Genomic DNA, 25,934 nt, shown 5'->3' on the forward strand with positions numbered 1-25,934 from the left:
TGGGATTGGACAGGCTTACCTAATGGCTATTTGGTCCCCATATAATTTTCTCTATATTGCCAGTAGGATGCAGATAAATGGAAACTTTCTTGGGCAACTGTCCTTTAAACAAAGAAGCTGGGCTGGGGCAGAGCTCAGGACAAGATTTCTAAGTTGGTTTTGTGAGTCACTGTGTATTCTGAGCATCCGCCCACTTGAGGCGAACTTCGCAAGTTTAGCTTGTGGGAACTATCAGACCAGGTCCAGGGACTGGGGCTTCCTCAACAACCTTGCAAGTGTTCAGCTGATGAGAACATCCTCAAGCTGAGGAAACTGTGGCTGAAGCCCGACAGAGTTCTTCTCCCTGTCAACCTTCTGCTGATAGGCGGCTGCTGAGCTTGTGTAGGGCAGAGTATCTGGTGGGAGAGAAGCTGGTTTGACCCCTCTGTCAGCGTCTTACACCTATTCTGTGGGGATGCTGGGGCAAGTGCTCGGCCTCACACTCCTCCTGCTCATCAAGGGACATCAGGGCCAAGGTAAGGAGGCCCAGCCTGGTAGGGGTGGGCCAGCATGGACCAGGTGCTTTGGCCTTCAGGGAAATCAGGATGTGAGCCTCTGGATTGTGCAGCTTACTGGTCACCTGGACCTGTGACTCAGAGCAGCTCCCTGCAGCTCTGGGCAGGCTGGGTCAGACAGCAAAGGCTGGCAGTGGGTTGGGAGGTCCTCGAGAAGCATGCATCTGGCCATGCCATCAGCAAACCAGGCCACCTTGGCAAGGTGAGTCCTTCCAACTGGCTTCAGCTTTCCTTTCTGTCTGGAGGGAGAGAGTGTCCTCCCTGCTGGCTGTAAGAATGAAATATCCTCTCATTTGGTGCAGTTGCCAAAAGAGAGAAGCAGCGGCCATGAAGTTGGCTTTCTCAAAAGAAGTCGGGTGGTTCTGGAGCTCAGAGACTGACAGATTATTTTCTGAGGCAGGAAACTTGAGCCCTGGCAAGCGATAGGGAGTGTGGAGCTGGGGGAGGGGGATAGGAGGCGTGAGACGAAGGCCCGAACAGAGGCTTTACTTGCAAGGGCTGGTCCCTTGCCATCAACTCTGTCAGCAGCCCGGAGGCCAATGGAGCCGGAGAATTATTAGGGAAATGTTGGCTGGGGGCTTGCCTAGTAGCTCAGATGGTAAAGAATCTGCCCACAGTGAGGGAGCCCGCTGTTCGATTCCTGGGTTGGGAAGATCCTCCAGAGAAGGGAATACCTACTCCAGTATTCTTGCCTGCGGAGTTTCGTGCACAGAGGAGCCTGGCAGGCAGAAGTCCATGGGATGACCAAGAGTTGAACATGACTGGGCGACTAGCACTTTCACTTTGGCTGGGGGCAAGGGGCGGGGAAGGGAAGAGGAGACATATTAGGAAGTTCCATAGCAAACTGAAAACTCTCCACTGGGTCCTGAGCCAACAAGTGAGGGGGCAAGGAATCTCAGTGAGGGGTGCTCCCCCTTTCTGTTCAACCTTGTCTAGGGTGCTCTGAAACTTGGAGCCTGCATTTTAAGTGGGTAACTCTTTGCGGGGCGTGGTGAATGGAGGTGGAGTGAGAGAAAGACACACTTGGTTGCAGAGGGAGGAAACGGAGGCACAGGGAAGTGTTTGTTTAGGGCCCATTACAAGCCGTCCCTGGGTACCCAGTTCAATCACTGAGCCCCTGGTACTCAGACATCCTTCAGGAAGACACATTCTAGGTTCTGGCATTTGTATGAGTACAGGTGGAGTAGGGCAGGGTGTGATGAGGAACAGGGAGCAGAGAGAGAAGTCTGGAGCCTGGGACTCATGGGCTGGGGGGATCCAAAGATGCAGGATCCCAGGCAAGAAAGCTAGATTAGAACCTTGAAAGCCAAGGTAGGACCCACAGGGTTTGATGCCTGGCTGTGGGAGTGCAGGGACAGAAGGTCGGGCTGATTCTGAGATCATGAGCTGACGTGATGCTCCCTCCATCCTTGTGGCAGTCTCTGGGCATGGCCATGCCAAATCCATTGCAGGGGGAAGCCAGGTGAGTGATTCTTTGAGCACCAGAAGGGATGGACTTGGGCCTTAGGAACTTTTCTCTCTTCTTGCTATACACTGTGCCTGTGGGGCTGGCCTTGTGTAAGTTGACGGAAACTGCTATAGTTATTAGTTTCAATTTTTAAACTTCTTAGTTTAAAATAATTTTGACATTTCAGGGAAGTTGCAAGAATAGTAGTACAAAGAATTCTTATATTTCTTTCACCTAGATTCACCAGTTGTTAACATTTTATCACATTTGGTTTATTTCTCCTTCTCTCCAAATATATGCATGTGTGAATAGCTGTATAATAATTATTATTATTTTTGTGGAATATTCAAGGGTAAATTGCAGACATCACCCCCTTTTACTCTTAACTATTTTAGCACACATCTTCTAAAAACAAGAATGTCTCTATATCATGATATCAGCACAGTTATAAAATTTAGTAAATTTAACATCAATACAATCAAATATATAATGCATATTTAAATATTACCAAATGTTCCCCCAGTGCTGTGTGCTTGCTTTCTAAGTCACTTAAGTCATGTCCAACTCAGTGTGACCCTATAGACTTAGCCCATTGGGTTCCTCTGTCCATGAGATTCTCCAGGCAAGAATACTGGAGTGGTTTGTCATGCCCTCCTCCAGGGGATCTTTCCAACCTAGGGATTGAACCCACGTCTCCTAGTCTCCTGTATTGGCAGGCAGGTTCTTTACTATCAGAACCACCTGGGAAGCCCCAGATGTGCTATATGACACCTTTTTTCCCATCCAGAATCCAACCAGGATCATGTATTGCATTCTGTTATTATGTCTGTTTTTTAAATTATTTATTTATTTGGCTGTATTGGGTCTTACTTGTGGTGCAAAGGATCTTCTTTGCTTCACGTGGATCTTTCATTGCAGCGCACGAACTAAACTCTCTACTAACAGTTGTGTCTCTCGGGCTTCAGCACCTGAGACATGCAGGCTTAGTTGCTCCAAGGTACGTGGCATCTTAGTTCCTCAACCAAGGATCACACCTGCATCACCTGCATTGCAAAGCAGATTCTTAACCATTGGACCAGGGAAGTTACAGTTGCTGTGTCTTTTTGGTCATCTTTAATCTACAGTCATTCCCTAAACTTTCTTCATATTTTATAACATCAACATTTTTGGAGTACAAGTCAGTTGTTTTCTAGAGAGTTCTACAATCTGAGTTTGTCTGATGTTTTGTCATAAGATTCAGATCATGCGTTTTTGGTGGGAATACCACAAAAGTGATAACATGTCTTTTTCAGTGCATCCAATCTGGAGACACAATGAGAGTGAAACATTTTTTTCTAAAACTTGGTTTACTGAAGAATTCAATATGCATCACATATGTGTAAGAAGTTCATATTATGCTTTTCAAAAGTCTTCCAAAGCTTTCTCACTTCTCATAGAGTAAAAGCCATACATGTCACAATGGTCCAAGTGATCCAGCCTCCCTGACCATTACCCCTTCTTCTCTGCTCTTCTCACTGCATTTCAGTCATGCTGACCTGATGGCCCTCACACTTGTTTCACTGGGGGCTTTGCACTGTTTTCTACTTGGAATGCTGCCTCCTCCTTATTTTCTGTGAGGCTTGCTTCCTTATTCTGCTCGGGTACTACCTCCGCAATGATATCTTTCCCACTAAAAACAGCCCCTCCATCTTGCAACTCCTTGTCTCCCTCTCAGCTTATCTTTCTCTGTATGCTCGTCTCCATTTTACATACTATATATTTATTTTTGTTTTATTTTCTGTCTCCTAGTTTCCACTTCACCTTATTAGAATGTAAGATCCATGAAGGCAGGACTTTTGTTTTTGTTCACTCCTGTATCTCCAGCATCTTGAGCAGTATCTGGCACAAGTATATCATCAATAAATATTTATTGAATGAGTGAATACTTTAAGTAATCCATAGAATAAAGTGAATTTATCGGCCTACCAGAAAGTTTCATTGGGAAAACTGATTTAAAGTATGTACTATCTCTGTGGCCTTGAGGAAGTTAACAAATCTCTTGTTTCTTAATTTTTCATTCAAAACGTGAAATCAATGGTGATGCCTACTTCCTAGGGGATGTGTGAGGATTAGATGAGATTAGATTAGATATAAAGATGAGATATAGTATATAAAGAACTCCAAACTGAACGTTCATGTTATTCAGCTCTTTGAAAGCAGGGCATATATTTCACTTAGTTTTGTAGTCAGAGTGAAGAAGAGAGAGATTATTGGTAATCGTTTGTTGAACTCTAATTAATTGAATTGAAAGTAAGTTAGAGAATGTTGAGATAAGATGATAAAGTTTTAAGTGTGACCCTTTTCTGAGGGTTTCTCATGGTCATAACCAAGATCTTAGGGAGATTTCAACATTTTTTCTTTTACTATTGGTAAATGAAAATGTTTTTGACAAAGATCTTTGAATTAGATGGATAGATTGATATTGCACAGTCTTAAAAGAACTTTTATGTTTTATTTTATTAAAACAAGTATTTATTAAAGCTGATTTTGAGTTTTCATCGAAAAAACACACAGATAAGCAGTGCACAGGCATTTGTTATTAAAAAATGACTAATACATTTATTTCTCATAGAGTCCTGTGTATGTAATCTCATATGCAGGTATGCCCTGTAAATTTGTGTTTTTATTCTCTTAAAGTTTCTGACAATTTATCAATTTTATATGCCTTCTAGGTGGCTACCATGTTGGATTTTTGGGGAAAATGTTTTAGCAGTTTGTGTCACTTGCTTCTCTTTTCGCTTTTATTAAAAAAAATTTTTTTTTAAATTGGAGGACAGTTTCTTTATAATGTGTTAGTTTCTGCTGTACAACAATTGAATCAGTTATAAGCATACATATATAGATGTCAACATTTTTAACTTAAGGCAACATGTATTCAAGACATTGAAGCACATGATTATACTGTACTGTAAAATAGTCTGTTTTCACAATAGCATCTCCCTCTCTATTCCCATTCCTTCCCTGGATATGTTTTGAGCAGCTCTGCAGCAGGTGTTGGACTAGAAACTGAGGATTCAGATGTGAATAAGTACACAACTCCTTTGTTCACAGAGCCTACACCATTTACATCAATTAACGTATAATTACAGCTGTGATTAGTGCACAACAAAGTGCTCAAAACATGTTAGTTGAGAAAATAAATGAATTATTTTCAGACATCTTAGAGGAAGATTGGGATGATTTTGGGGTCAGATGTGTTGGGGAGCAAGGATCTTCAAATCACCACTCGTAAGAGTGGACTTGAGCCCTACAGTTCACTTTGAACCCTAAGTTTAGATTTTGGCTATGCATTCTGAGGAAACTCTAAAGGACACACCAGAGACTGTCAATGCCCAGGGGCTGCAAGGTTTGGGGTGAGATGTGCTGGACAAAAAAATAAATAAATAAGGGCAGGGACAGCATCTTACAGACAGCTCTGAAGGCTGCAGACTCTTCCTGTAGGTTGTGTTGAAACTTTCACTTCTCAGGTGGGAGTCACTGATTGCATATGCTTTGGCTGGGATCCAGGCAAGTTCTAAGAAGACTGGATTCGTTTTTGTCCATCTTTTCCTCTTTGTACTTCCCCTCAAACAAAGCATGAACAGTGAAGTTCCTGTGTACAGGAGAGAGATGAAGACTCAGGCAACTCAGGGCTGCAGCACTGCCATGGGGAGGCAGTTCTGTAGAAATATCTCCAGAGGTAGCTGGACCATTGTCTTCATGATATGTGTGCAGAGAAGTGCACAAAACTATAAACATACACTAATGAGTTATTATTAAGTGAATACACCCATGTATCTACCACATGCTGTCTCCCTTTGTTATCTCCTCTGTCTTCCACAAATATAGCTACTCTTTTGACTTCTTTTTTTTCCATTTATTTTTATTTGTTGAAGGCTAATTACTTTATAGCTGTGGTACATATACACCATGGAACATTACTCAGCCATTAAAAAGAATTCATTTGAATCAGTTCTAATGAGATGGATGAAACTGGAGCCCGTTATACAGAGTGAAGTAAGCCAGAAAGATAAAGACCAATACAGTATACTAATGCATATATATGGAATTTAGAAAGATGGTAATGATAACCCTATTTGCAAAACAGAAAAAGAGACACAGATGTACAGAAGAGACTTTTGGACTCTTTTGACTTCTAACATCATAGGTTAGTTTTGCCTGTATATAAATGCAATCATAATTATGTACTCTTGCATTTGTCTTCTTTTGCTCAATATCTGATGAGATTTATCTCTGTTTTCACTTGTAGCTGGTTGTTTTCATGGCTGTGTTCTATTGTATGACTGTACAATAGTTTATTCATGTATTCTCCTATTGATGAACCTTTGGGTTGTTCCCAAAGTTTTTTCCCTATTATAATCACACTGCTATGAGCCATTTTTCTTTATTCTTTCTTTGGCTGTGCTGTGTGGAACTCAGGATCTTAGTTCTTGACCAGGGATCAAACTTGCACCTCCTGCAGTGGAAGTACAAAATCTAAACCACTGGACAGCCAGGGAAGTCCCCTATGAGCCTTTTTGTGCATGCATGTCTGTTGGGTGTATCTCTGAGGGTAGAATCCCTGGGTATGTATATATATATCTAGCAGATGCTGCCAAAGTCTTTTCCAAAGTGGCTGAACCAAGCTGTGTGTGAGAGTTCCAAGTAGCTTCAGGGTCACTGGCTTTGTGTTCTCAGACCTGCAAATGGGAAATGAAAGTGCAGGGCTGTGACGCCTGAAAGGTGAAAGTCAAAGCCAGGGGAACCACATATATGTGGCTTCCCTGGTATTTTGCATGAAATTCCTACAAAGAGTCAGTTCTGGGAACTGACTTTAATTAATTATTTAATCAACTGAACATTTCATTAAACCCTTCCTATGTTCCAAAAACTATGTAAGATTTTGTAAAGAAAACAAAGATGAAATACAATTTGGTTCCATCCTTAAGAATCTTTCAGACAGAGGAAAATAGGCCTGTATAATATCAACTCTAAGGGAAGACAGAAAATGCTACGTGTCGCTGACAGGCAGATTAATCTCAGGCACAAAGGGTGCAAAGAGGATGGAAATTCCTTCTAGGTAGGGACACTGGGGAAGTGGCCTTGAAGGATAAGCAAGAATTCAGGATGAGACTTCTCTGGTGGTCCTGTGGTTAAGAGTTTGCCTTGCAATGCAAGAAACACAAGTTCGATTCCTGGTCCGGGAAGATCCCACATGACACAGAGCAACCAAGGTCCTGTGCCACAACTACTGAAGCCCGAACATCCAGAGCCCATGACCTGCAATAGGAGAAGCCACTGCAGTGAGAAGCCCGGATACTACAGCTAGAGGGTGGCTCACACTCACCACAACTAGAGAAAGCCTGAGCGTAGGAACAAAGACCCAGCACAGGGTCTTATATAATTATAAAAATTATATAATATTTATTATATTATTATAAATAATAATAATAATAATAAGAGTTCAAGAGAGAGGACTAAGGTGGAAGGACAAGCTAAGCAGAGGGAAGAGCCAGAACAGAAGCAGGGAAAACACAGATTTGAAGAAGGAAACATGAGAAGCGAACACACGTTTATCTTGCAGAAAGACAGTATTACAAATGGGATGATTCAGTTAACTGATACAAAGAGTGGGACCTAGGCTAGTAAATTTGACAGTGGGTAGGGTGGTGGGGGGAGTTGCTTTATCTGAGAGGAGCAGTCAGTAGGAAGGTCCCAAGGGTTGAGGAAGGTCCCTAGGCTGAGAAGAAGAGAGGTGATAAAGTGGGTTGTGGACCTGGAGGATATTTTACACGCTTTGTAATTTTGCCTTGACTAGAGCCAGATCTGCCCCAGCACTTTGGGGGAACTCACTGAGCTTTGTCCACTCAGTCCACATCAGGAACCCCTTCTGTTGCCTCACCCCAAGCCCGGTGTCATAACCCAGAACTGAGAAAACCTCAACATCTTTTGCTGGCAAGGGGAAGTTATGCTTTTCTGAAAGTTGTATTTTCTCTCTCCGGCCCCCTCTCCCGGTGCTCAGGCCTCACCCTTCCTCCCACCTCACCTTCCTCAGATCAGCACGTCCACGTCAGAGGAAGCTGAGCTGACTGTGGACACTGCCTGGCTCTGGAGGCAGCGGCTCCACCCTCCCTCTGCAGAATTGTTTCACCCCTTTCTTTCTTAACCACCGGAAAAGGGGCCTCAAAGTTGCTGAGCGCTAACAGCGGAGGCGGCAGCAGCCCTGGGGCCTCCTCTGACCACCGGAACCTGCTGCGGCCTCTCCACTTTGAACACCCCCCACTTGTCGCGGCCACCTCTACCTCTCACTAAGCATGTGAGAACTTCTGTTGAGTTACCTTTCCACATTGGCATTTATTGTCTCTCTCTTTGGCACGTAACGGCCCTCAGGGACAGGGATGAGGTCTTTCTGCATCAGTTACATGCCCACTCACCTTTTTGCTGTATCCCTCCCACGCAACCTTACCCTATCTGCCTCCCTGTCCAGCCCTGCCTCACCCTGAAGTATCTTCCTTTCCCCCACACTGGGCTGTTGAGGGCTGCAGAAGAATATTCAACAACAAAGAGCAAATACAGACTGAGAGTCTTCAATTTCAGCTGGGTCCACAGGTGTTCTGGGAATCCTTGTTTCTGATCTACAGCTTTATCCATTCTCCAAAGGGGTGATTCCAAACCTTCACTGTCTGTTCAAGATCCTATTCCATCACCACAGCCTCTATTGGCCTACACTGTCCTTCTCCAAGGAAATGGAGACCCCAGTTAGGGATTCTGCCAACCCCATCAACAATCCCTTAATGTCAACTGACCTCACCTTATCTCCCTTAAGCGACCACACTCATCTCTGCTCCGTGTTAGGGAGATCTCCTCCTGTCCTTGGCCAGTCTTTGTGCTCTGGACATCATGGCTTCTTCCGGGAGGCCATGCAGGACCTGCCCAGGCCATGATATCTCTGATCTTTCTTCAACTGCTCCTTTTCTGTTGGTTCTCCGCTCTTCGTTCATTATCCTGCCATTTGAAAATCTGTTGGAATACCACCCAGTTTTCCTCTCCTGTGTTTTTCTTTCCCAAGTGTCCCTTTTACTACTCATATGGAACACTTTCCTTCTGGTACCTCTGGTCACTGGATGTGTGTGTGTGTTTTTCCCCACACCAAGGAATCTTCTGTGACACCAGCTGGGTGTCCTACAATTTGACTCAGTTCTGACACCATCTGCCCAGAGACAGAGTTAGAGTTCACAGGTTAAGGGCTGTGTTCCCACAAGATTACCTCCCCCTGATATTTCAGACAGCAGTCTCAAGCCCAGGTTGTAGATCAGAGGTTCCAGTGACCTCGTCCTCTGGTTCAATTAATTTGCTAGAGCAGTTCATAGAACTCAAGGAAATACATTTCCCAGTTTATTAAATAATATGAAAAAAAGGTATATATGATCAGCCAGATGAAGAGATACACAGGGCAAGGTCTAAAAGGGAGCTTCTGTTCCCTTGGAACTGGGGTTCACCAAGTTGGAAGCTCCACTAAACTCATGCTATTGGGATTTTGTGAGGGCTTCCTCACTTAGACGTGATCAGTTATTAACTATTAGCGCCTGTTCACTCCATTTCCATTCTCGGCCCCTCCTCTGAAGGATGGGGAATGTGGCTGAAAATTCCAAGCTTTTAATCATGGCTTGGCCTTTTTTTTTGGCTCAGCCCCTCCCACCTGAGTCCACCCTGAGCCACGTTTTAAAAATTAAAAAAAAAAAAATTGTTTATTTATCTTACTTTTTGGCTGCACTGGGTCTTCATTGCTACCTGCAGGCTTTTCTCTAGTTGTGGAGAGTGGAGGCTGCTCTCTATTGCAGTGCGAGGGCTTCTCATTGCAGTGCCTTCTCTTGTTGCAGAGCATGGGCCCTAGAGTGTGCGGGCCTTGGTAGTTGTTGCGCATGGCCTTAGTTGTCCTGCGGCATGTGAGATCTTACCCGAGTAGGGACTGAATCTGCGTCCACTGCATTGGCAGGTGGATTCTTAACCACTGGACCACCAGGGAAGTCCCCAGAGTCATTTTATTTTATTTTATTTTTTCCCCCAGAGTCATTTTAATAAAATAAATGATGTTCCTGGTGCTCTTCTTACTAAGGAATTCACAAAGGTTTTAGGAGCCCTGTGTCAGGGATGGGGTCAAAGACTAAATTCTAAAGCAAAAGATGCCTTTATCACTGGGAAATTACAAGGATCAGAAACTCTGTGCCAGGAATGGGGGGCGGGGGTGGAGAGAGACTTTTATGTATATAAAAATGACATATATATGTGTATATAAATATACATAATGTACATATGTGTATATTTCCATTACCTCATAAAAACCAAACCAACAAATCAAAATAACACCTGATGTTCTTCCTGTGGTAGTTTCTTTCTTAGCTCTTTTTTATTTGGAGACAGACTCTTTGTAAGTGTACAAACTGATACGATTCACATGAAAGTAAAAGAAAATAGAACAGTGTAATTTAAAAATGACCACAAAGGCAGCATAGCATCAGAAGTGTAGATCATACATTTGATTCCTTAAGTATTTAACAGTCTAGTCTATAGCTTAATCACCCTTTGTGTACTTCCTATTCAATTTTGTCACAATGAAGGAGAACTAGAAAGAAGGCTCTATTTCCTTAATTTATTTTATTTTTTGACTTGCACACAGTGTCAAATGCATTTATTTATCTATTTCAAATTTATTTTATTCATTCATTTTCGGCGCGCTGGGTCTTCATTGCTGCTGTGGGCTTTTTCTGGCTGTGCAGGGTGGGGGCTGTTCTCTGGTTTCGTATGCGGGCGTCTCCCTGTGGTGTCTTCTCTCATTGCAGAGCGCAGGCTCTAGGGGCACAGGCTTGAGCAGCTGCAGAACGCCAGCTCAGTAGCTGTGACTTGCTGGTTCCAGGGCATGTGGGCTTCAGTGGTTGTGGCACAGGGCCTCAGCTGTGGCTCCTGGGCCCTAGAGACACAACCCTCTAAAATTAAACTCGTGTTCTACCACTCCATTCTCCAAACCTGTTGGAGAGAGCTTCTGGACCATCCTTAGCAGACCTGTAAGTCAGAGACATGGGTGTCCACAGATATGCTGCTGCTCTGCCTCTGATGCCCTATTCCATACACCTTTCGCTATCTCCCTGGCAGGTGTGGATGCCCCAGGCAACAGCTAGGTCATCTCCTCTGGGAAGCCATTCTTAATGCCCCAGGGAAAAATAATGCACACTTTCCTTATGTTTGTGTCACACCTTGGGCATACCCCCATAGCACAGCTCACATCAAGTCTTTGGCTATTTTAGGTCTATATTCCTCTAGACTGTAGGCATAGTAAAACAGAGATTGTAATTTTTCTTTTATGTCTTTGCCCAGTGCCCTTAATAATCCTATTCTCTAAAATAGGAGTGATATTGCAAATATCTACTTGCAGATATGATATGAGCAACAGTAATCATAACAGATGCCAGCTCTGAGCAACCTGGAGAGCTTTCTTTGGTGTGTTGGCTGAACTTCTTCCCAGCCTTTGGACCAGTAAGATGCCTTCATGCATGCACTAGTAACTGTGGCTCTTCACAGCTTCCATATTATCCTTACATGCTTCTGTTTTGGTCCTGTTCTCTTCTTACTATTTGGCTTTCATTCCTTATTTAAAATCATGCCCTGACCCATAAATTTTGGTTTTGTATCAAGGACTTCTGGTACCCATCCTTGAGAGCCCTTAAACTTGTTTTTTTTTTTTTTTTTTGGATGCATCAGGTCTTAGTTGAGGTATGTGAGATCCTTCCTGTGGCTCCTGGGCTTCTCTAGTTGTTGCCTATGGGCTTAGTTGCTTCATGGCATGTGCAATCTTAGTTCCCCGACCAGGGATCAAACCCACATTCCCTGCACTGGAAGGCGAACTCTTAACCACCGGACCACCAGGAAAGTCCCAAACTTGGCTTTTATTATTGCTCTTGGAGTTACCAACCATGGAATACTCAAGAGCCATTTGCATTCTGAATTCTTTACTGCCTTGCGTGTGTCCTCAGTTGCTTCAGTCATGTCTGACACTTTTGACTCTCTGGACTGTAGCCTACCAGGTTTCTATGTCCGTGGGACTCTCCAGACAAGAATACTGGAGTGGGTTGCCATGCTCTCCTCCAGGGGATCTTCTCCACCCAGGGATCAAACCTGTGTCTCTTCTGTCTCCTGCATTGGCAGATGGATTCTTTACCACTAGCGCCAGCTGGGAAGTCCTTCCTTTAGCACTTGCTTGTGATGTACTGGGGGCATTTCCATCTTTCCCTGTACCATTCTATTCACAATTCTCCCCAACTCTACTTGCCTGGGCTAATCTCTTGGATGTAATTTAAAAAAAAATTGTCTCCTGCTTCCATAGTCTGTGAAGGTGATGTCCTGTTTCTAGAAAATTAAGACTTATGATATATATGTATTTCCATCTCTCTTAATTCTGTCTCTAATATTCTGCCTAAGGGCTGCACCTTCTGCTTGATTCCCTGTCCTCAGAGGGCCCTTAAAGCTGTGATTCCCCCTACTTGGAACGCTTTTTCTATAGCTCTCCTCCTGATTAAATTCTTCATATCTTTCATTTCTTAGCTCAAACGTCACTTTCTCTGGCCATGAATCTGCCAGTCACTCTGTTACATTATCTTTTAAAACTACTTTCATGGCACTTATGCTTCTCTGAAAGGATCTTATTTCATTTTTCTCTTATTTATGGTGCATAACCCAACTGAAGTGTAAGCTTCACGAGTGCAGGGGTCTTGTCTCTCTTGCTCACTTTTCTAGTTCAACTCCCCTGAACAGTGGTTCTCCGTTTTGCCCCCAAGGGACAATTGGAGATATCTAAACATTTTGTTGTTGTTGTCATGACTGGGGCAGGGGTGCTGGCATCTAGAGGGCAGAGGCCAGGGGTGATATTGCATATCTTTATGATTCACAGGCCATCTCCCTTGTCCCCTGCAACAGGGAACTAACAGGCCCCAAAGATCGAGTGTTGAGATTAACATATCTTCCCTAGAACAATGTCTGACACATAGAGAATATTCAATAAATACTTGTTGAATACAGGAGTGAATAGTCTTCTCATTGCCTCAAAGGAGCCCACTGATTCTTATAGATGTACCTGGAACATGGGTTTAGGAAATCTTCATCAATCTGTAAATTTACCTAGCCTACTTTCTAGTCTGTTTTACCTGTGAAAGTTTCTGATCCACTGATTTCTGGTTGTCATTTGAGTTAAGTATCAGGAAGAATTTTCTAATAATTAGCTAAAAGGAGATTTAAAAATCTCTTATTTTTCCACTCTTGCTCTGGTAATGTTTCCGCAAGTGGCAATATCACACTTTGCTCTTATCAAAGTACATATTACTTAGTTAAATGATCAAAACAGCTCTCTGAGGGGTAGTAACTACTCCTTTTTTATATTTTATCAAAATATAAGTTATAGTAATATACAGAAAGTTTAAGCAAACAGCTTGATGAACTTTAAAAAATTTATAATACAATGTTATATTATTTTCTGCTGTGCATTAAAGTGAATCAGCCATAAGGATATGTTTACCCTCCCCTCCCCCCTTTTAAATTTCCTTCCCGTTTGGTCACCACAGAGCACTGAGTGGAGCTCCCTGTGCGGTAGAGCAGGCTCTCATTAGTTGTCTATTTTATACATAATATCAATAGTGTGTATATGTCAACCCTAATCTCCCAATTCATCCCTCCCTCCCTTTCCCTGCGTAGTGTCCATACATTCATTCTCTCCGTCTGTGTCTCTTTCTGCTTTGCAAATTGGTTCATCTGTGTAATTTTCCTAGATTTCACATATATGGGAAATGTATTAGTATGTGTGTTAGTATATGATATTTGTTTTTTTCTTTCTAACTTACTTCACTCAATATGACAGTCTCTAGGTCCATCCACATCTGTGCTGTCTGTCCAAATGGCACAATTTCATTCCTTTTTATGGCTGAGTAATACTGCATTGTGTATACATGCCTCATCCTCTTTTTTTTTTTTCAGTTTATTTTTATTAGTTGGAGGCTAATTACTTTACAATATTGTAGTGGTTTTTGTCATACATTGACATGAATCAGCCGTGGATTTACATGTATCCCCCATCCCGATCCCCCCTCCCACATCCCTCTCTACCCAATCCCTCTGGGTCTTCCCAGTGCACCAGGCCTGAGCACTTGTCTCATGCATCCAACCTGGGCTGGTGATCTGTTTCACCCTAGATAATATACATGTTTCGATGCTATTCTCTTGAAACATCCCATCCTCGCCTTCTTCCACAGAGTCCAAAAGTCTGTTCTGTACATCTGTGTCTCTTTTTCTGTTTTACATATAGGGTTATCATTACCATCTTTCTAAATTCCATATATATGTGTTAGTATACTGTATTGGTCTTTATCTTTCTGGCTTACTTCACTCTGTATAATGGGCTCCAGTTTCATCCATCTCATTAAAACTGATTCAAATGAATTCTTTTTAATGGCTGAGTAATATTCCATGGTGTATATGTACCACAGCTTCCTTATTCATTCATCTGCTGATGAATGCCTCATCCTCTTTATCCATTCCTCTGTTGATGGACATTTAGTTTGCTTCCATATCCTGACTATTGTAAATAGTGCTTCACAGAAATTGAAACTGTAATCAGAAATCTTCCAGCAAACAAAAGCCCAGGACCAGGTGGCTTCACAGCTGAATTCTACCAAAAATTTAGAGAAGAGCTAACACCTATCTTACTCAAACTCTTCCATAAAATTGCAGAAGGTAAACTTCCAAACTCATTCTATGAGGCCACCATCACCCTAATTCCAAAATCAGACAAAGATGCCACAAAAAAAGAAAACTACAGGCCAATATCACTGATGAGCATAGATGCAAAAATCCTTAACAAAATTCTAGCAAACAGAATCCAACAACATATTAAAAAAATCATACTTCATGACCAAGTGGATTTTATCCCAGGAATGCAAGAATTCTTTAATATTCACAAATCAATCAATGTAATACACCACAGTAACAAATTGAAAGATGAAAACCATATGATTATTCCAAAAGATGCAGAAAAAGCCTTTGACAAAATTCAACACTCATTTATGATTAAAACTCTCCAGAAAACAGGAATAGAAGGAACATACCTCAACATAATAAAAGCTATATATGACAAACCCACAGCAAACATTTTCCTCAATGGTGAAAATTGAAAGCATTTCACCTAAAATCAAGAATATGACAAGGGTGCCCACTCTCACCACTACTATTCAACATAGTTTTGGAAGTTTTGGCTACAGCAATCAGAGCAGAAAAAGAAGTAAAAGGAATTCAGATAGGAAAAGAAGTGAAACTTGCTGTTTGCAGATGACATGATCCTCTACATAGAAAACCCTAAAGAATCCACCAGAAAATTACTAGAGCTAATCAATGAATGTAGTAAAGTTGCAGGATATAAAATTAACACACAGAAGTTCCTTGCATTCCTATACACTAACAATGAGAAAACAGAAAGAGAAATTAAGGAAACAATACCATTCACCATTGCAACAAAAAGAATAAAATACTTAGGATATCTACCTAAAGAAACAAAAGACTTATACATAGACAACTATAAAACACTGATGAAAGAAATCAAAGAGGACACAAACAGATGGAGAAATATACCGTGTTCATGGATTGGAAGAATCAATATGGTGAAAATGAGTATACTACCCAAAGCAATCTATAGATTCAATGCAATCCCTATCAAGCTACCAATGATATTCTTCACAGAGCTAGAACAAATAATTTCACAATTTTTATGGAAATACAAAAAACCTCGAATAGCCAAAGCAATCTTGAGAAAGAAGAATGCAACTGGAGGAATCAACCTGTCTGACTTCAGGATCTACTACAAGCCACAGTCATCAAGACAGTATGGTACTGGCACAAAGACAGAAATATAGATCAACGGAACAAAATAGAAAGCCCAAAGATAAATCCACATACCTATGGACATCTTATCTTCGACAAAGGAGGCAAGAATATACAATGGAAAAAAAACAATCTCTTTAACAAGTGATGCTTGGAAAACTGGTCAACCATTTGTAAAAGAATGAAACTAGAACACTTTCTAACACCATACACAAAAGTAAACTCAAAATGGATTAAAGATCTAAATGTAAGACCAGAAACTATAAAACTCCTAGAGGAGAACATAGGCAAAACCCTCTCCAACATAAATCACAGCAAGATCCTCTATGACCCACCTCTCAGAATAATGGAAATAAAAACAAAAATAAACAAATGGGACCTAATGAAACTTAAAAGCCTTTGCACAACAAAGGAAACTATAAGCAAGGTTTAAAGACAGCCTTCAGAATGGGAGAAAATAATAGCAAATGAAGCAACAAAGGATTAATCTCAAACATATACAAGCAACTCCTGCAGCTCAATTCCAGAAAAAGAAATGACCAAATAAAAAAATGGGCCAAAGATCTAAACAGTCATTTCTCCAAAGAAGACATACAGATGGCTAACAAACACATGAAAAGATGCTCAAAATCACTCATTATCAGAGAAATGCAAATCAAAACCACAATGAGGTACCATTACACGCCAGTCAGGATGGCTGCTATCCAAAAGTCTACAAGCAATAAATGCTGGAAAGGGTGTGGAGAAAAGGGAACCCTCTTACACTGTTGGTGGGAATACAAACTAGTACAGCCGCTATAGAGAACAGTGTGGAGATTTCTTAAAAAACTGGAAATAGAACTGCCATATGACCCAGCAATCCCACTTCTGGGCATACACACTGAGGAAACCAGATCTGAAAGAGACACGTGCACCCCAATGTTCATCGCAGCACTGTTTATAATAGCCAGGACATGGAAGCAACCTAGATGCCCATCAGCAGATGAATGGATAAGGAAGCTGTGGTACATATACACCATGGAATATTACTCAGCCATTAAAAAGAATTCATTTGAACCAGTCCTAATGAGATGGATGAAGCTGGAGCCCATTATACAGAGTGAAGTAAGCCAGAAAGATAAAGAACATTACAGCATACTGACACATGTATATGGAATTTAGAAAGGTGATAATGATAACTCTGTATGCAGAACAGAAAAAGAGACACAGAAATACAGAACAGACTTTTGAACTTTGTGGGAGAATGTGAGGGTGGGATATTTCAAAAGAACAGCATGTATACTATCTATGGTGAAACAGATCACCAGCCCAGGTGTGATGCACGAGACAAGTGCTCCGGCCTGGTGCACTGGGAAGACCCAGAGGAATTGGGTGGAGAGGGAGGTGGGAGGGGGGATTGGGATTGGGAATACATGTAAATCCATGGCTGATTCATATCAATGTATGACAAAACCCACTGGAAAAAAAAAAAAAACTGGAAATAGAACTGCCATATGACCCAGCAGTCCCACTCCTGGGCATACACACCGAGGAAACCAGAACTGAAAGAGACACATGTACCCCAACGTTCATCACAGTACTATTTATAATAGCCAGGATATGGAAGCAACCTAGATGCCCATCAGCAGATGAATGGATAAGGAAGCTGTGGTACATAAACACAATGGAGTATCACTCAGACATTAAATTCATTTGAATCAGTTCTAATGAGATGGATAAAACTAGAGCCCATTATACAGAGTGAAGTAAGCCAGAAAGATAAACACCAATATAGTATACTAACACATATATATGGAATTTAGAAAGATGGCAATGATAACCTTATATGCAAGGCAGAAAAGGAGACACAGATGTATAGAACAGACTTTTGGACTCTATGGGAGAAGGCGAAGGTGGGATGATCTGAGAGAACAGCATCGAAACATGTATATTATCAAGTGTGAAACAGATCGCCAGTCCAGGTTGGATGCATGAGACAAGTGCTCGGGGCTCATGCACTGGGATGACCCAGAGGGCTGGGATGGGGAGGGAGGTGGGAGGGGGGTCAGGATGGGGAACACATGTAAATCCATGGCTGATTCATGTCATTGTATGGCAAAAACCACTACAATATTGTAAAGTAATTGGCCTCCAACTAATAAAAATAAATGGAAGAAAAAATAGTGCTTCAATAAACATTGGGTGCATGTATCTTTTGGAATTATGGTTTACTCAGGTATGTGCACAGAAATGGGATTGCTGGGTTATGTGGTAGCTCTATTAAGAACCTCCATGCCATTCTTCATAATGGCTACACCAAACCACATTCCCACCAACAGTGTAAGAGGATTCCTTCTTTTCCACATCCTCTCCAGCATTTATTGTTTGTAGATATTTTGATGATGGCCATTCTGGTCAGTGTGAGGTGGTAACTCATTATAGTTTTGATTTGTGTTTCTCTAATAATTAATGATGTTGAGCATCTTTTCATGTGTTTATTGTCCATCTGTATGTTTCCTTTGGAGAAATGTCTATTTAGGTCTTCCACCCATTATTGATTACTGATTCGATTTTTTAAAAATATTAAACAGTGTTTTTATGTTTTGGAGATTAATCACTTGTCAGTTGCTTCATTTGGAAATATTTTCTCCCATCCTGAGGATTTTCATTTGTCTTGTTTTTGGTTTCCTTTGTTGTGCAAAAGCTTTTAAGTTTGGTTGGGTCTCATTTGTTTATTTTTATTTTATATAGTCATTACCTTAGGTGGTGGGTGAAAAAAGATCTTGCTGTGATTTATGTCAGAGAGTGTTCTGCCTATGTTATCCTCTGAATTTTATAGTGTCTGGCCTTACATTTAGGTCTTTAATCCATTTTGAGTTTATTCTTATGTATGGTTTTAGGGAGTATTCTAATCTCATTCTCTTACATGTAGATGAACTTTTACATATATATGTACATGTAGCCATCACCCATCTCAAGAAGTAAAACATTTCTTTATTAATAACCTTGTTGATAAGATCCATCCACATTTTTGCTTGTAGAGTAGTTTATTCTTTTTCACTGCTGTGCAATTTTCCATGATATGAATATAACATGATTTATTTACTCAGCTAATGATGACTGGTATTTGGTATTTTCCCCCTTCTTGAATTATTATGAATAAAGCCATTATGAGCTTTTTTGTATACATTTTCTTGAATATTCACAAGAAATACTCTTATGGGCCATAGGGCATATCTAACTTTAGTTTTAAAAGATATTGTCGGTTTTTCAAAGTGATTGTGCCAATTTGGACTCTCCCTAGCAATGAATGAGCGGAGAAGGCAATGGCAACTCACTCCAGTACTCTTGCCTGGAAAATCCCATGGACGGAGGAGTCTGGTAGGCTGCAGTCCATGGGGTCGCGAAGAGTTGGACATGACTGAGCGACTTCACTTTCACTTTTCACTTGCATGCATTGGAGAAGGAAATGGCAACCCACTCCAGTGTTCTTGTCTGGAGATTCCAGGGGCAGCGGAGCCTGGTGGGCTGCCGTCTATGGGGTGTCACAGAGTTGGACACGACTGAAGCGACTTAGCAGCAGTAGCAGCAGCAATGAATGAGAGCCTCAATTGCATCTCACCCCTGCCAACACTTGGAATTTTCAGTCTTTTAGCCATTCTGGTGCAGATATAGTAGTCTTATCATTTTCTGATAACCAACAATGTTGGGGACCTTTTTGCTGCTTGTTTGCCAATGGGGTGTCATTTTTTTTTTGTCAAATGCCTGCCTCAGTCTTCTGCCACTTTTTGTTGGGTTGTCAGTTATAAAGAGGCATACCTTGTTTTATTGAACTTCATGTTATTGCACTCTGCAGTCACTGAGTTTTTATAAATTGAAGGTTTACGTCAACCCAGTGTCACAGAAGTCTATTAGCTCCACTTTCCTGACAGCAGCATTTGTTCACTTTGTGTTTCCTTGTCACATCTGGGCAATCCCCTCGATATTTCAGATGTTTTCATTATTATTATATATGCAATGATGATCTGTAATCAGTGATCTTTGATGTCATTATTGCAGTTGTTTTGGGTTGCCTCAAACTGCACTCATAAGAGATGGTGAACACAATCAATTGTAAAAATGACAGCAAAGGACTCAGAATATTACATAAATTTAGTTGACAAAGAAGCAGCAGGGTTTGAATAGACTGACTTCAATTTTGGAAGAAGTTCTACTGTGGTTAAAATGCTATCAAACAGCCTTGCCTGCTACAGACAAATCATTTGTTAAAGGAAGAATCAATCCGTGTGGCAGAGCCTGACTGCCATTCTCTAACTCACTAACTCCCATCTGAGTGGAGACTACTTGGATGAGCATGGTGGTGTGAGGGTGTGTTGTAACATCATTGATTTATATTCAACTGTCAAAATTTCCCAGTACCACTTACTGAAGAGGCCGTCTTTTTCCCATTCTATATTCTTGCCTTCTTTGTTGAAGATTAATTGACTGAAGATATGTAGGTTTATTTCTGGGCTTTCCAGTCTGTTCCATTGATCCATATGTCTGTTTTTGTGCCAATACCACACTGTTCTGATTACTGTAGCTTTGTAGTGTTTATCTGAAGCGTGGGAGGGTTATGCCTCTTGCTTTGTTCTTTTTCTTGAGTATTGCTTTGGCTATTCTGGGTCTTTTATGATTCCATATAAACATTAAGATTATTTGTTCTAGTTTGGTGAAAAGTGTCATGAGTAATCTGGTAGAGATTGTATTAAATATGTAGATTGCTTTGGGTAATACGGCCAGTTTAACAGTAATTAATATTTTTAATTAATTAATTAATTAAAATAATTAATCCAAGAGTATGAGGTATCTTTCTATTTCTTTAATTTTCTTTATTAATGTTTTATAGTTCTCAGCATATAAGTCTTTTACCTCTTTGGTCAGGTTTATTCTTAAGTATTTTTTTTGTGTGTGTGGGGGGGATGATTTTAAAAGGTATTGTTTTTTCATTTTTACATTCCCTTTCTGATATTTCATTGTTAGTGTAAAGAAATGTAACTGATTTCTGTGTATTAATCTTGTATTCTGTTATGTTGCTGAATTAATCTGTTAGTTCTAATTGTTTTTGTGTGGAGTCTTTAGGGTTTTCTATATATAGTATTTTGTCATCTGCTAACAATTTTACATTTTTCTTTCCAATTTGGATACATTTTATTTCTTTTTCTTGTTGGATTTCTGTGTCTAGGACTTCCAATACTATATTGAATAGAAGTGGGGAAAGTTGAAATTCTTTCTTATTCCAGATTTTAGCGGGAAGACTGTCAGCTTTTCACCATTGAATATTATGTTGACTATGGCTTTGTCATAAATGACTTTTATTATGCTGAGATATGTTCCCTCTATAACCAGTTTGGTAAGGGTTTTCTTTTTTTTTTTTTAAATATCGTAGATGGATGTTGAATTTTGTATAATGCATTTCCTGTGTCTTTTGAGATAATCATGTTTTATCTTTCCTTGTATGAATGTGGTATATCACATTGATTAATTTATGTATGTTGAACCATCCTTGTGACCCTGGAATGAAAGCAACTTGGTCATAATGTATGATCCCTTTTTATATAATGTTGGACTCAGTTTGCTAATATTTTATTAAGGATTTTTGCATCTATATTCATTAAAGATATTGGCCTGTAATTTTCTTTTGTTGTGTCTTTGTCTGGTTTTGGTATCAGGATTATAGTGGCTTTGTAGAATAAATTTGGGAGTGTTTCCTCCTCTTAAATTTTTTGGAATAGTTTGAAAAGGATAGGTATAAGTTCTTTCTGGTATGTTTGGTAGAATTCCTTAGTAAAGCTGTCCAGTCTTGGATTTTTGTTTGCAGGGAGTTTTGTTAAATTACAGATTCTATTTCACTTGTAGTGATCAGTCTGTTTAAATGGTCTGTTTCTTCTTGACTCAGTTTTAACTGGCTATATGTTTCTAGAAACTTGCTAATTTCTTCCAGGTTGTCCAACTTGCTTGCATATAACTATTCATTGTATTCTCAGTTTTTAAAAAATGTTTTTTTTTTTTTTGTGTGTGTGTTTTCAGTGGTTAAAATGTCAACTCTTACATTTCTTATTTTGTTTATTTGGGTCCTCTCTCTTTTCTCTTGGTGAGGCTGGCTAGAGGTTTGTTGATTTTGTTCACCTTTCAGAAAATTAACTTTTGGACTTATTGATCTTTTCTATTGTTTTTTGATCTTTATTTTCTCTCTGATCTTCATTATTTTCTTCCTTATGCTGACTTTGGGTTTTGTTTGTTCTTCTTTTTCTAATTCTTTTAGGCTACAGGTAGCTTGTTTGAAATTTTTCTTATTTTTTGAGGTGGACCTATATTGCTATGAACTTCCCTCTTAGAACTACTTTTGCTGCATCTCATATGGTTATGTTTGTTAACTGATAAGGTTATGATATCATTGTCTTTGATAACTCATAAGGTAATCTCATGAGGTTATAAACTTTGTTATAATCTATGTTATAAAACATAGTCTAAGACTGTGTTTTCATTTTCATTTATCTACAGACCTTTTCTGATTTCTTTTTTTATTTCATTGCTGACTCATTGGCTATTTAGGAGCACGTTGTTTAGTCTCCATATGTTTGTTCTTTTCTCATTTTTCTTTCTGTGAAAAAAGAAACAGTTTTCATACTGTTTCAACAGTTTCAAACAGTTTCATACTGTTGTAATCAGAAAAGTTCTCAATTGAGTTAATTTTCCAGGTACTTTATGTTTTATTTCTACAATTTTCATTTTTGCCATTGTTCAGTCGCTCAGTCATGTCCAACTCTTTGTAACCCCATGGACAGCAGCATGCCAGGCTTCCCTGTCCTTCACCGTCTCCCAGAGCTTGCTCAAACTCATGTCCATTGAATCAGTGATGCCATCCAACCATCTTGTCCTCTGTCGTCCCCTTCTCCTCCTGTCTTCAATATTTCCTAGCATCAGGGTCTTTTCTAATGAGTTGGCTCATCTTCATTTGGCTCTCAGATCTAGGCTTAGATCTAACAGAACCTAAAAAATTTCATTTTTTCAGGTAATTATTGCTGCACAATGAAGCACCTCCAATCTTAGTAGTTTAAAACAACCACCACTTATTTAGTCAATGATTCCACTAGTTGGCAATTTGGGCAGGGGTCAACTGAGTTATTCTTTTCATTTCAGCTTGCACCATTTATGCAAACATGGTCAGCTGCCAGATTGGCTGGCGATGGCTGATCTAAGATGGCCTTAGCTTGCCCCATGTGAGCTCTCACCCTCCAGAAGGCTATCTGAGTCTTGTTTACACATCAGCTAGACAGGTTTCAAGAGAACATATAAAGACACATTCCAAAGGGCATGTGCAATGCCTCTGCAGATCTAGGCTTAGAACTAACAGAACCTAATTTTTGCTGCATTCTCTTCAGAAGGCCAGTCTGGTTACAAGAGATGGGAAAGTGAACTCTCTCTCTTGAAGATGGAAGGAGCTACAAAGTCACATTGCAGACAGCATGGCCACTTTTGCTTTCTATCACATGTGTTCTTTGCTATAATTCTCAAGCATATTTTATTTCCTTAAACATGTTAAACAAAATTACTTTAAAGCTTATGATTGATAACATTATTATCTAAATGTCCCTTGGGCCTAGTTCTCTTGGTTTATGGACATGTTTCTTCTTGTTATGTCTGTTTATTTTTAATTTCATTTTGGACATTGTTGTATGAAAAATTTTAGAAATATTTAATGTGCTGGCTTTTGTTATTTTCCTACAGGAATAATTTATATTTGTCTCTAATATAGGCAGCTAGATTAGAAATACTGGAGATTTTTTATAATGTTAATCCAATCCAGGATTGAGATTATTCAAAATTGGGATTTAATCTCTATAAGAGCTGGCCTATTTCTTATTCACCCTTACTCTTACCATGTATCTCTTTGTGGTACCAACCCCAAATATGATGAATTTTAAGTGTACCCACTTCCTATCAAAATGTTCCTGAACTCCATGTTCTTTTAGATCCTTGAGTTTACTGTAAACTCTGCTCAGCTTCTCAGCTTTTCTTTTTTCTTTTTTTAAGCTTCTCAGCTTTTCAGCTGCTTTTTATGGACTCAGGAGATGCCTCTAAGGAGCAGGAGTCAATAATGCTGGTCTCACTTCTCTGAATTTCCTTCTTATAGATCTTGGACCTATAACTTTATATGACTTTATTAGTTCTCTGATGCTGTTAACAACCTATTTTATACTTTGCCTATTTTTCTAGCTATTTTCAGTGGAAGCATTGACTGCCATGTCTTAACCTGGTTTTCCATTATTGGAATTGGAATTGCTTAGATGATTATTTATCTCAATGTTGAAGTGTATGCTGCAGAATGAAAGCATGTTCTATTTCCAGATCATAAATTCTCTGGCATCAAGAATCATCTTATTCATGAAGAGGCTCTGCATTTTTAGGGCCCTGGGTACAATAGGGACTCAGTAAAGGCTACACAATTGGTGAGTACAGTGCATGTCCTTTTTGTAGGTTTAGTGATTGTTTTATTGTTCACCTTTGTTCTCAAGATCTTTAGATAGTGCCAGGATCTCAAGAGACAAAGTCACAGAGATGTATAGCGTAGTCTCTGCTTTTGGTCTGGTAATGAGCAGAGCCAGTTCAAGTCATAGGAATATGAATAGGAACTCCGTGTGTTTTACTTTTAGCAGTGTCAAATCAGAGAAACATATTATATTCACCAAATAGTAATTACAAGTCCTTTAATTATTTACTTAGTCTCTTGAGAAAATGCCAGTGTGAATGCATGGTTAGGAGTGAATATTTATAATGCCTGTGGACATCTAGAAATCTCTGTCCATTGCTCTATTCTCAATGTTCTCCATTTGAAAAAATGTTTGTATAACTATCTCCATTTTCTGTTCTCTTCTCCAGATTCTCCCTGACCCTTTTCAACCCACTCAGACAGGCATCCACTGGGCCATGCTATATAGCTTCCCCTACAAAAATGGCCACAGGAATTTCCACTTGTTTACGTTGATTGCAGTGGGGTGCTCTAGCATAGGCAGTGACAAGCAGCTCTATGTCACACTCCCATGGTCATTAGCCCCCTTCTTTGTCCTTTGGGAGGGATGTACTGGGATATGCTTTGGTAGTATAGTTTTATTTTTTTCTCTTGTTTTGTTTTCTATGGAACAATCCTGTGGATAATTTCTGGTAACTAAAAAATTGGCAAACCTTAATGAATAATGATCACAGTCCTAAAATGAACATTTTAAGTGCTAAAAGAAAGGATTATGAATCTAGTTCTAGTTCTATGGGAGGACAGATGAGGGAGCCATGAGTTCAGCTTGGGGAGTTAACCTTACTGGGTCTGGTCATATGAAACCATAATTGAAAAAGACACATGTACACATATTCACTGCAGCACTATTTACAGTAGCTAGGACATGGGAGCAACCTAGATGTCCATCAACAGATAAATGGGTAAAGAAGTTGTGGTGCATATATACAATGGAATATTACTCAGCCATAAAAAAGAACACATCTGAGTCAATGCTAATGAACCTAAAGCCTATTATGCAGAGTTAAGTAGGTCAGAAAGAGAAAAACACATATTAACACATGTATATGAAATCTAGAAAGATGAAACTGATGAACCTATTTGCAGAGCATTAATGGAGATGCAGACATAGAGAACAGACTTGCAGACACAGTGGGGGAAGGAGAGGGAGATGAATTGAAGGAGTAACATTAAAACATATACGTTACCATACATAAAATAGATTGTGAGAATTTGCTGTGTGACACAAGGATCTCAAATCGGGTGCTCCGTAACAACGTAGAGAGGTAAGATGGGATGGGAGATGGGAAGGAGGTTCATGAGGAAGGGTCATAGATGTGTACCTGTGACTGATACATGTTGATACATGGCAGAAACCAACACAGTATTGTAAAGCAATTATCCTCCAATTAACTAAAAATTAAAAGATAAAAAGAATTTCCAGTAGTCACTGCTGGCCATGTTGCTTACC

At 40.1% G+C, this 25,934-nt stretch overlaps 1 protein-coding gene across 3 annotated transcripts in view; it reads left to right on the forward strand.

Moving 5' to 3' along the window:
• Positions 1-228: 228 nt before the first annotated feature.
• The window catches only part of LOC133040533 (natural killer cell receptor 2B4-like), a 43,353-nt gene continuing 17,647 nt past the window's right edge, over positions 229-25,934 (forward strand). The window contains exons 1-2 of one of the 3 annotated variants that reach the window (XM_061120347.1): positions 229-515; positions 24,304-24,404. Coding sequence is in view for 1 of the 3 variants with exons in the window: in XM_061120346.1 (XP_060976329.1) it covers positions 455-515 (61 nt within the window). In the remaining 2 variants the exon portion in view is untranslated. Of the gene's footprint in view, positions 516-1,596; positions 2,017-24,303; positions 24,405-25,934 lie in introns of those variants that run through there. The other 2 variants (XM_061120346.1, XM_061120348.1) reach the window with 2 other exon arrangements.

This window comes from Dama dama, chromosome 20 (assembly GCF_033118175.1).
Source record: "Dama dama isolate Ldn47 chromosome 20, ASM3311817v1, whole genome shotgun sequence".
In the NCBI taxonomy this organism is placed as follows: domain Eukaryota; kingdom Metazoa; phylum Chordata; class Mammalia; order Artiodactyla; family Cervidae; genus Dama; species Dama dama.